This window comes from Bubalus kerabau, chromosome 3 (assembly GCF_029407905.1).
Source record: "Bubalus kerabau isolate K-KA32 ecotype Philippines breed swamp buffalo chromosome 3, PCC_UOA_SB_1v2, whole genome shotgun sequence".
In the NCBI taxonomy this organism is placed as follows: domain Eukaryota; kingdom Metazoa; phylum Chordata; class Mammalia; order Artiodactyla; family Bovidae; genus Bubalus; species Bubalus kerabau.
Genome location: NC_073626.1, coordinates 138,061,015 through 138,073,347, shown reverse-complemented (window position 1 = coordinate 138,073,347; position 12,333 = coordinate 138,061,015). Strand labels below are relative to the sequence as shown.

General features: G+C 37.5%; 1 protein-coding gene across 2 annotated transcripts; it reads left to right on the top strand.

The window, feature by feature from the left end:
- The first annotated feature begins 5,460 nt into the window (after nt 1–5,460).
- On the top strand, nt 5,461–11,103 carry LOC129647794 (uncharacterized). 2 transcript variants are annotated; one of them, XM_055574767.1, is made up of 2 exons: nt 5,461–6,516; nt 10,892–11,103. In XM_055574767.1, exons 1-2 carry the CDS (start codon nt 5,618–5,620, stop codon nt 11,043–11,045), a joined length of 1,053 nt encoding a protein of 350 aa, XP_055430742.1. In that variant the 5' UTR covers nt 5,461–5,617; the 3' UTR covers nt 11,046–11,103. The 2 variants fall into 2 exon arrangements, 1 of the variants encoding a protein (XP_055430742.1); XR_008712511.1 differs by lacking the exon at nt 5,461–6,516 and adding an exon at nt 9,496–9,953.
- The last annotated feature ends 1,230 nt before the right edge of the window (nt 11,104–12,333 follow it).

The window sequence follows — 12,333 nt, the reverse complement described above, 5'->3', positions numbered from 1 at the left end:
AAAATAAGATGCTTGAGATCAGTAACAGTATTCATGGTAATGAGGAAAGTTCAGAACAACCGAAGACCAGGGAGGTGTGTTTTGTCCCTGAGACATCTTGCACTGTTATCAGCGGTGCTGCTCCCATCACGGTGAGAAAAATGCATGGAGAAACCAAATGAGAAGAGACAGTAAAAGAGAAAGATATACTTAGAAGTTTATTTAAAATGTGAAGCCTGTCATTGAGGAGATGCAAATGAGTCTAAAACACAGTACTTCTTGCAGCCATTATTATTGCAATGCTATATATGTATTTTTTAAAGTACAGATTTTGAAGGAAAAATCACAAGATATCTTTCAATTAAATAGAGACATCATAGCTAGAGGTTATGTAATGAAAAGCATAAACCCCAATCAAATGAAGCCTTGCTTGATAGTCCTTTTAAGGTCAGATAAACTAAGACTCTGGCTTCATTGCTATGAAGCTTTGAAAGTCTTCCCTTGAAAGCAGAGCCATTGTAGGATAAAGGAGGAGGGAGAAATGTTTTTATAGAGATGTATATCTTGAATTGAGTCAATATCCACTTAAACGAGTCTGAAGCACGAATATGTGAATTGCCTTTAATTGGAAAATTTAAATGTAATTTCCCTCCCCATCATCAGAGAGATAGGGTCTCACAAGGTAGTTTAATTCAATTATAGAAATTAAAAACACTACCTGATTACTTACTCTTCTGTGTGTAATGTTAATTTTTCAGGTGACAAATGTATTATTTATTTTATTGAAAAAGAGTAATTATCCAAATGAATTTAAACATTTAGTTCATATTTTATTTACATGATAAAATGACAATATTTATAATGAAGTAAAGAACAGCATCCACTATCTTTATACACTGAAAAAGTGATTTAATGAGTCTTTCCTTTGAAAGTCAAAGACATTGTATCATTGACCATATGTTGCTAGAGATTCTACTTATCAGCAAACTAGCACAGTTATAAAAATATCCACCAACAAGTACCTAAAATTATTTTTCATCCAACACACTTTTGGCAACATTCTGGCAACAATTATTCTGATGTAGCTCATAAAGTAATTAAAAAAAAAAACTGTTGTCATCGGTATCCACATACTTATGTGAATCCTAGTTCTCAAAATATTATGACATTCATACTCAGAAGAGAAACTGATTGGATGTCAAATCTGAAGTGTGCACCAGCAGCAGCGGTTGTAATCTTTCATTCAGCCAGATTTTCTCAAATTGTTAGTAGTTAATTTCATTAGTGACTTCATTAATGCACTAACTTTTCATCCATTAATCAATAAAGGAAGTAGGGAGATTTTATTGTTTTAGCTGATGGCAAGAATTTTTTAAAATTATTTTTTTATTGAAGGATAATTACAATATTGTGTTAGTTTCTGCCATACATCAACATGGATCAACCATAGGTATACATATGTTCCCTTCCTCTGGAGCCTCCCTCCTACCTTCTATCCCATCCCACTTCCTCTGTTGTCACAGAGCTCTGGATTGAGTTCCCTGAGTCATATAGCAAATTCTCACTGGCTATCTATTTTATATATGTTTCCATAATATTCTCTCCATTTGTCCCACCCTCTCCTTCTTACCTGCCATGTCCATAAGTCATTCTCTATGTCTGCGTCTCCTCTGCTGTTATGCAAATGGGCTCATCAGTACCATCTTTCTAGATTCCATATATGTGAGTTAACATACAATATTTGTGTTTCTCTTTCTGACTTACTTTACTCTTTAGGCTCTAGGTTCATCTATCTCATTAGCAGTGATTCAAATGCATTCCTTTTTATGGCTGAGTAATATTCCCTTGTATACATTTACCACAATTTCTTTATCCATTCACCTGTCAAGTGACATCTAGGTTTCTTCCAGGTCTTAGCTACTGTAAATAGTGCTGTGATGAAAATTTGGGTCTTTTTCAATTACAGTTTCTCAGGGTATATGCCCAGTAGTGGGACTGGGTCATTTGGTGTTTTATTCCTTGTTTTCTAAGGAATTTCCATACTGTCTTCCATAGTGGCTGTAACGATTTACAGTCCCACCAACAAAGCAAGAGAGTTCCCTTTTCTCCACATCCTCTCCAGCATTTATTGTTTGTAGGCTTTTTGATGATGGCCATTCTGATTGGTGTGAGGTGATATCTCACTGTAGTTTTGATTTGCATTTCTCTAATAATGAGTGATGTTGAGCATCTTTTCATGTGTCTATTAGTCATCTGTATGTCTTCTTTGGAGAAATGTCTGTTTAGGTCCTCTCACATTTTGATTGGGTTGTTGTTTTCTCTGTTATTGAGTTGCATGAGCTGCTTGTATTTTTTGGAAATTAATCCTTTGCCATTTGTTTCATTTGCTATTATTTTCTCCCATTTTGAGGGCTGTCTTTTCACCTTGTTTATAGTTTCTTTGATGTGTTAAAGCTTTTAAGTTTAAGTAGGTCCCATTTGCTTATTTTTGTTTTTATTTCCATTACTTTAGGGGATGAGTCATAGATGATTTTGCTGTGATTTATGTCACAGAGTGTTCTGCCTATGTTTTCCTCTGAGAGTTTTATAGTTTCTGGTCTTACATTTAGGTCTTAATCTATTTTGAGTTTATGTTTGTGTATGGTGTTAGGAAGTGTTCTAATTTCATTTTTTACATGTAGCTGTCCATTTTCCCAGAACCATTTATTGAAGAAACTGTCTTTGCCCCAAGATGGGAAGAAATTTTAAACCTTTATATTTTAACAGAAATTTGACCTCATCACATAAAGGATGGCAAAAATCATACACATTTTAAAGATAAGGACACTAAATTAATTTTCAACATGTCATCTTAACTTAAACCCCCAAACTCCTTAGGAATAGCTCTACAGCCTCTACAGTTCAGTTCAGTTCATTTCAGTCGCTCAGTCGTGTCTGACTCTTTGTGACCCCGTGGACTGCAGCACACCAGGTCTCCCTGTCCATCATCAACTCCTGGTGTTTATTCAAACTCATGTCCATTGAGTCGGTGATGCCATCTAACAATCTCATCCTCTGTCGTCCCCTGATCCTCCTGCCTTCAATCTTTCCCTGCATCAGGGTCTTTTCAAATGAGTCAGTTCCTCACATCAGGTTGCCAAAATATTGGCATTTCAGCTTTAGCATCAATCCTTCCAATGAATATTCAGGACTGATTTCCTTTAGGATGGACTGGTTGGATCTCCTTGCAGTCCAAAGGACTCTCAAGAGTCTTCTCCAACACCACAGTTCAAAAGCATAAATTCTTCGGTGCTCAGCTTTTTTATAGTCCAACTCTCACATCCATACATGACTACTGGAAAAACTGTAGCTTTGACTAGACAGACCTTTATTGGCAAAGTAATGTCTCTGCTTTTTAATATGCTGTCTAGGTTGGTCATAACTTTTATTCCAAGGAGCAAGTGTCTTTTAATTTCGTGGCTGCAGTCACCATCTGCAGTGATTTTGGAGCCCCCCAAAATAAAGTGTGCCACTGTTTTCAGGAGAAACTTCAGAAATATTGATGTGTATAAATGGGATTCAGGAGAATTAAAAAAAAAATTGACTTTACTTTTTGGAACAGCAAAATTGAGCTAAAAGGACAGTTTCCATAGATCCTTGCCCTACACATGCATAGCTGTCTCCATTATCAACGTCCCCCACCAGAATGGTATATTTGTTATAGTTGGTGAAACTACACTGATGCAGTATTATCACCCAGAGTCCATAGTTTACATTAGGATTCATTCTCTGAGTTGTACATTCTATGGACTTGGGCAAATTTATGGGTATTTAAGCAAGGGAACAGAGTTGTTTTTAGAATTATTACTTTTATAGTCATATATGCTGTGTTGTAAAATATTGTAGCCTTAAAATTAATAATAGCAACATTTGAGTTACTTGATTACTGTAGTCACATATAGCTTAATAGCTACATGTGGCTACTGTATTGGACAGCATAGATAAGGCACATTTCTATAATGCAGGACTTTCTAATTGACAGTTATGTATATAAAGGATAAACTGTAGAGGGGAAAAACTGGTAGCAAGAAAAACAACTAAGAATTTATTAATGTAGTAGGATACTGACTCAAAAAATGAGGTAAAAATTTATATTCCATAATACTTTTTGTTTCTTTCTGGTTGTGCCATGTGGCATGCTGGATCTTAGTTCCCCCCAACCAGGGATCAAACTAAAGACCCCTGGTATGGAAGCTTGGAGTCTTAACTACTGGACCACCAGGGAAGTCCCTCTATAATACTTTTTTATACAACATATTTTTAAAAATCATTTTTCAGGAAGAAAAAAGAAGAGAAAGTAATCTAAAACACAAACTTTAGACTGCTTTTGTTATAATCATAGAATTTCCTCTAGAAATGAACTTCATAGTCTTTTTGTCTAAGCCCCTATTTGACTGAATCCACTTCAGTAGGTCATTCAGCTTATGTTTGAACATAAAGCAGTGAGTACATGGTCTCCTGAGATGTGACATGTCACCTTGGAAGACTGTCCAGGTGATATCTGTCCTGAAGTGGCCGATGCAGCCTTCTGGAAAGCTCAGGGCTTTCAGGGTTGTGTGTGATGATTACCAGTTAGGGAAGGAGCTGAGTCAGATCGGAAGGACTCCTGCATTTAGGTCCAAGCTCCACCCCTGAAAACATAGGCAGTTTCTTTTTCTGTATTTATCCTCACTTTCAAATAGAATAAATAAATAAATAAACCCCAAAAGACAAAACCCTCTATAAAGAGTCACAGGATAAAGTATATGGGGTAAGATGCTTGAGAAATTTGAAGTGCTGGGGGTGTAGAATTTTTTATTATTAGAAAGCCTTGGGGAACTGTGGTGACAAAATCAAGTCCAAGAAAGCTGACATCATAGCAGGGTAACCCCTTAAGGAGTTGAAAGTTGTTGTTACAGCAGGTCCACTTCATGAAACTTGTGAAAGAATAAGACTACAAAGTTATATTAGGTTATTAGAACATGCATAAATAAAGATTAATATATTCCTAGTACAGGAGATCAGAAAAAGGCATTCTCTTAAATATATTTCTTATTACTGGCTCAGGTAAGAACAGGAAAATTCACGTCTATAAAGTAGTGCAAAAGCCTTAAGACAAATAGACTTGGAGGACTAAAACTCCTACAAAACAAAATTCTAATTTTTTAAAAATAGATGAATCCTTGATCCCTATGTTGATTTTTAAAAATGGATTCTTCTCTTTATTAGTTTCAACAGAATTTTGTGCACTTGGAAGTAGTATGTATGTGCGAAACATACACAATGTTAGGTGCATTTATGGTTTCAGGTTTCTTATGAGAACTGTATAACTTCTCACCCTCCCTCCCACAAAGGATCTTCTGGCCACAGGTTGAGGGCATGTCTTCCTCACCGTGTAAGCCCATCCTTCTCTCATCTGCCTTTCACTAGCCTCCCCTTTGGCTTCATCATCATCATTTTTCTAAAGATCTGTGGCTCTTGACATGGAGCACTGCTTCGACACTCTTTTCTTCTTTTGGTTCCTAAGACTTGAGACTATCTACAGAGAGTTTTGCCAAGGTCATAGCAAACACCCTTTTCCAACAACACAAGAGAAGACTCTACACATGGACATCACCAGATGGTCAACACCGAAATCATTGATTATATTCTTTGCAGCCAAAGATGGAGAAGCTCTATACAGTCAACAAAAACAAGACCAGGAACTGACTGTGGCTCAGATAATGAACTCCTTATTACCAAATTCAGACTGAAATTGAAGAAAGTAGGGAAAACCACTAGACCATTCAGGTATGACCTAAATCAAATCCCTTATGATTATACAGTGGAAGTGAGAAATAGATTTAAGGGCCTAGATCCGATAGATAGAGTGCCTGATGAACTATGGAATGAGGTTCGTGACATTGTACAGGAGACAGGGATCAAGACCATCTCCATGGAAAAGAAATGCAAAAAAGAAAAATGGCTGTCTGGGGAGGCCTTACAAATAGCTGTGAAAAGAAGAGAAGCGAAAAGCAAAGGAGAAAAGGAAAGACATAAGCATCTGAATGCAGAGTTCCAAAGAATAGCAAGGAGAGATAAGAAAGCCTTCCTCAGCAATCAATGCAAAGAAATAGAGGAAAACAACAGAATGGGAAAGACTAGAGATCTCTTCAAGAAAATTAGAGATACCAAGGGGACATTTCATGCAAAGATGGGCTTAATAAAGGACAGAAATGGTATGGACCTAACAGAAGCAGAAGATATTAAGAAGAGATGGCAAAAATACACAGAAGAACTATACAAAAAAGGTCTTCATGACCCAGATAATCACGATAATGTGATCACTGACCTAGAGCCGGACATCCTGGAATGTGAAGTCAAGTGGGCCTTAGAAAGCATCACTACGAACAAAGCTAGTGGAGGTGATGGAATTCCAGTTGAGCTATTCCAAATCCTGAAAGATGATGCTGTGAAAGTGTTGCACTCAATATGCCAGCAAATTTGGAAAACTCATCAGTGGCCACAGGACTGGAAAAGGTCAGTTCTCATTCCAATCCCAAAGAAAGGCAATGCCAAAGAATGCTCAAACTACCGCACAATTGCACTCATCTCACATGCTAGTAAAGTAATGCTCAAAATTCTCCAGGCCAGGCTTCAGCAATACGTGAACTATAAACTTCCTGATGTTCAAGCTGGTTTTAGAAAAGGCAGAGGAACCAGAAATCAAATTGCCAGCATCCACTGGATCATGGAAAAAAGCAAGAGAGTTCCAGAAAAACATCTATTTCTGCTTTATTGACTATGCCAAAGACTTTGACTGTGTGGATCACAATAAACTGGAAAATTCTGAAAGAGATGGGAATACCAGACCACCTGACCTGCCTCTTGAGAAACCTGTATGCAGGTCAGGAGGCAATAGTTAGAACTGGACATGGAACAACAGACTGGTTCCAAATAGGAAAGGAGTACATCAAGGCTGTATATTGTCACCCTGCTTATTTAACTTATATGCAGTGTACATAATGAGAAATGCTGGGCTGGAAGAAACACAAGCTGGAATCAAGATTGCTGGGAGAAATATCAATAACCTCAGATATGTATATGACACCACCCTTATGGCAGAAAGTGAAGAGGAACTAAAAAGCCTCTTGATGAAAGTGAAAGTGGAGAGTGAAAAACTTGGCTTAAAGCTCAACATTCAGAAAACAAAGATCATGGCATCCGGTCCCATCACTTCATGGGAAATAGATGGGGAAACAGTGGAAACAGTGTCAGACTTTATCTTTTTGGGCTCCAAAATCACTGCAGGTGGTGACTGCAGCCATGAAATTAAAAGACGCTTACTCCTTGGAAGGAAACTAATGACCAACCTAGATAGCATATTCAAAAGCAGAGCCATTACTTTGCCAACAAAGGTTCATCTAGTCAAGGCTATGGTTTTTCCAGTGATCATGTATGGATGTGAGAGTTAGACTGTGAAGAAGGCTGAGCGCCAAAGAATTGACGCTTTTGAACTGTGGTGTTGGAGAAGACTCTTGAGACTTCCTTGGACTGCAAGGAGATCCAACCAGTCCATTCTGAAGGAGATCAGCCCTGGGATTTCTTTGGAGGGAATGATGCTGAAGCTGAAACTCCAGTACTTTGGCCACTTCATGCGAAGAGTTGACTCATTGGAAAAGACTCTGATGCTGGGAGGGATTGGGGGGCAGGAGGAGAAGGGGACTACAGAGGATGAGATGGCTGGATGGCATCACTGACTCGATGGACGTGGGTCTGGGTGAACTCTGGGAGTGGTTGATGGACAGGGAGGCCTGGCGTGCTGCGATTCATGGGGTTGCAAAGAGTCGGCCACGACTGAGTGACTGAACTGAACTGAACTGAACAAATCAGTCATCAAACATAGCTTACACCTGTGGTGAATTTTTTTTTTTTTCTGGTTGAGATATAACTGACATAGATCTTTGTATTAGTTTTAGGTATACTAAAACTTTTATTTAGAATGACTTTATGGAAATAGAATGAGAATGTAAAATGTCCAGATATTTCTGGAAAAGTCTGCTAGTTTTAACATCAGGTCAGTTTCCATTAAGGATAACAACCAGAAAGCTCATTTTCCACCAGTGAAGACAATGACTATACTGACACAATTTGGATTTTAATGAAATAAAAATTGGCTGAGGGACTTGACTGTTTCACTGCTTAAGAATATTTAGAAAAAAATGTCTACAAGTACTGAAGTTTGGTGTATTGCTATTGAGACAGAGGGAAGAAAGTGGTGCTGGTTTTTAATCTGAAACTAACAATATAACAAAAAAACTGTATGTGAAATGAATGCATATTGTTAGAAGTTGCCTAAGCAATTTTCTTTGGTAATTGAATCTGTCCTCATTTATGAAACAAATATACTGTGTATAGTATCACCTGGGTGCAGTGGGAGATTAAAAAGTAGTAGAATAAGAGGTGATTTTCTTCAGATACTTAAAATCTTTCTTTTGTAAAAGTGGGACTGGCCTTCCAAAGACAGTGTCCTGTTCCTCACCCAATAGGCTACTTTCTGTCTAGTCTCCAACAGTCACTTTTCCTGGCCTCAGATTTCTCTTTCATGTAATTCAGGAACTTGATTAGGTGAGCTGAGAAATATCATTATGGCTTTATTTCTACTTAATAGCAATAATTGATCCTTTAATAAAGCCATTTATTGACATATTTTATCACATTCAATTTTCACAAAAATTATTCTTACACCATTGTATATGCCTGACTTTGAGAGAGTAAATAATATATTCAAGGTCACAGACCTTGCAGGAGACAAAGACAGGATTTGATCCCATGCCCAGGACACCACGACATGTGTTTTGCACAGTGTTAACCACTTTTGCAGCACAACCTGTGACTAACTAGAATAAATTTCTCAATCTGTTAGCAACCAGGGGGATCATAGCAGGACAAAGAGACTCTCACACACTGTATTTTTTGTTTTTTGTTTTTTTTTGTCATAAAGAGTCAAAATATGGTTAAATGAAAGAAATTATCAGGTTCAGGTGGTTAGGAGTGGTGACAACGTGACTATCTCAGCTCAGCTTATGTAAAAATCATTTAACTTTTTGTGACATTCAATTCACCTTTATCAAAAAACATTTTACTTTTAGATAAGTGTAGACTCCCATGTAGCTCTCAGAAATAATACAGAGAAATCCCAGATGCCCTTCGCCTAGTTTCTCTTATAGTTAACTCCTGAATTACTGCTCTTGCGGAGGAAGACATTTTCCTCTGCCTTCTAGGTTCTTCTGGCTGATTTAAGAATATAATTTACATGAGAGAGATTCACAGGAGAAAAATCAAACCAAAGCTTAAAAACATGTATATGCTAGAGAGGGCTTCCCTGGTGGCTCAGTGATAAAGAATCTGCCTGCCGATGCAGGACAGACACTACTTAGCAACTGAACAACAACAAACACTGGAAAGACCCAGGAAAACTGAGTAATTCACCAAAATGGCCAGATATCTTAAATTCCATCCTCTGCTAAAGATAAAACAGGATGTTGACAGTGGGGAGAGTCAGTTAAGGGAAGGCGGAGTACTAAAGAACTGATGGTTTTGAACTATGGTGCTGGAGAAGACTCTTGAGAGTCCCTTGGAGAGCAAGGAGATCCAACCAGTCAGTCCTAAAGGAAATCAATCCTGAATATTCACTGGAAGGACTGATGCTGAGGGTGAAGCTCCAATACTTTGGCCACCTGATGTGAAGAGCCAACTCACTGGAAAAGACCCTAATGCTGGGAAAGATTGAGGGCGGTAGGAGAAGGGGGTGACAGGGGATGAGATGGTTGGACGGCATCACTGACTGACTCATCGGACAGGAGTCTGAGCAAACTTCATGGGATGGTGAAGGACAGGGAAGCCTGGCATGCTGCAGTCCTTGGGGTTGCCAAGTGGGACACAACTTAGCAACTGAACAATGTACAACAAACCAGGTAAAGCACAGTAAACAAGGATAAGGTTGTTATGCAGGCTGAAGTCTATGCCTTTTCTATTGATAACGGTTTCTATAGATTTGGAAATTCTCTTCTTCCTGCTACATTCAGGGAGACACCCTTAAAAGTGGAGATTTCCCTAATAAAAGCAAATGTTTCCTAAAAGGGGTAACTCCTCCTTCTTTTTTAGTTTTCCCATGGCTACTGTTTCTTAGAAAATGACAAGCTTAAAATAATTAATAATGCAAAGAGACATATTTTGAGGTGGCAAATTCTCCCCTACACTGTAGTAGAATGCCACAAAATTGACATTGGTGCAATCCATAAGTTTTTCAGATTTTACCAGTTTACAAATACTCATTTGTGTGTATATGTACTTTGTCCTATGCAATGTTATCACATGGGTACACTCATGTGACCATAACCACAGTGGTACACAGAAAAATTACATCATCAGGATCCTTTGTGCTACCTTTTTAAAGCCATAACCACTCATCTCTAATTCCTGACAATCACTAATCTGTTCTTCATCTCTTTCAGTTTAGGTCAAGAATATTAGATAAGTGGAATCATATAGTATGTAATCTTTTGAGATGGCTTTTTCACCCTACTTAGTATAATTTTCTTGAGATCATCTAAGTTTAGTCAATTCCTTTTCATTGCTGAGCAGTATTTTATTTTATGATATACCACAATTTGTTTAATACTCATTTATGGAAAGACATTTGGGTTGCTTCCAGCTTTGTCTATGATAAGGAAAGCTGTTACAAACATTCGTGTACAAGTTTTTGTGTGAACATAAATTTTTACTTTCTTGTAATAAATGCCCAAGAGTACAATTGCCTGGTTGTATGATAAAACACATTTAGTTATGTAAGAAACCACTACACTCTTCTTCAAAGTGACTACATAATTTTTCATTCTCATTATCAACATAGGAGTGATCCAGTTGCTCAGCGTTCTCACATCAGGTGCGCCGGTTGCAGAGGAGCCTCTACTCTACAAAGAGGTCTGAGTGGGAACGAGCACACTGACCTTCAGACTGCATGGCCTGCCCCTCCCTGGGAGAGATACCACCGCCCTGGAATGTGAGCTGGAGGGTGAGGAATGGGTTTTTGTTTGTTTGTTTGTTTACATATGTATTTTTGTTTATATATGTATTTTTTGTTTACATATGTATTTATTTTTCTTAAAAATAAATTTTTTTCTTGAGGGATGATATTTGATTCTCAATGTTGTGTTAATTATTGCTGTACAGTAAAGTGATTCAGGTATATATTTACATACATTCTTTGTTTAAATATTCTTTTTTATTGTGGTTTATCATAAGTGATATATAGTATTTGTCTTTCTATTTCTGACTTACTTCACTTAGTATGATAATCTCTAGTTGCTTCCAAATTGCTACAGATGGCATTATGTCATTTTTTTTAATGGCTGAGTAGTATTCCATTGTATATATGTACCACATCTTCTTTATCCATTCATCTCTTGATGGACATTTAGGTTGTTTCCATGTCTTGGCTATTGTGAATAGTGCTGCTATGAACATAGGTGGTACATGTATCTTTTTGAATTGTAGTTTTGTCTGGATATATGCCCAAGAGTGGGATTGCTGGATCATGTGGTAATTTATTTTTAGTTTTCTAAGGAACCCATACTACTTTCCACAGTGGCTATCTCATCTTACATTCCCACAACAGTGTAGGAGGGTTCCTTTTTCTCCACACCCTCTCCAGGAATTGTCGTGTTCTTGGTTGCGCCCACCTAGAGTGGCAATTCTGTCAGGTTGAGTTGAGAGGGGCAACTGAGAAGTGGGATATGTTTCATTTCACAAACTCTGGCTGTTCTTACTGAATTTAGCAGATTTTCTTGAATAAATGTTTCTTCCAGAGACTTTTCTTAGGAGTAATTTGACAAGTTATGATAGTTTCTCTGGGGAGTAGGTCTGCAGAGCCTCCTAAGCCATAATTTGGTGAATGGAATGCAGTATTGTTGAGTTTTGAGGTTCTCTATATATTCTACATGAAAGTCCTTTGCCAGATATATGGTCTGGAAATTCTCTGCTGCTTTTCTTTTCATATTCTGCACAGGTTCTTCTGCCAACAAAATATTTTAAATTTTGATGGGGTCCAGTTTATCACCCTTTTCCTTTTTACAGATTGTGTTTTTAAGTGTCAAACCTAGTCATTGGTTCTGAAGATTTCCTCTCATGTCTTTGTTTAAAAGTTTTATATTTAAACAAATCTTACATTTATGTCTATGATCCTTTTGAGTTAATTCTTGTAGAAGATGTAAGGTTTAGAGAGTTTTTTTTTTGTTTTCCCTTAGGCTATTGTTGTCTAATATCTTTAGCACCATTAGTTGAAAAGGATATATC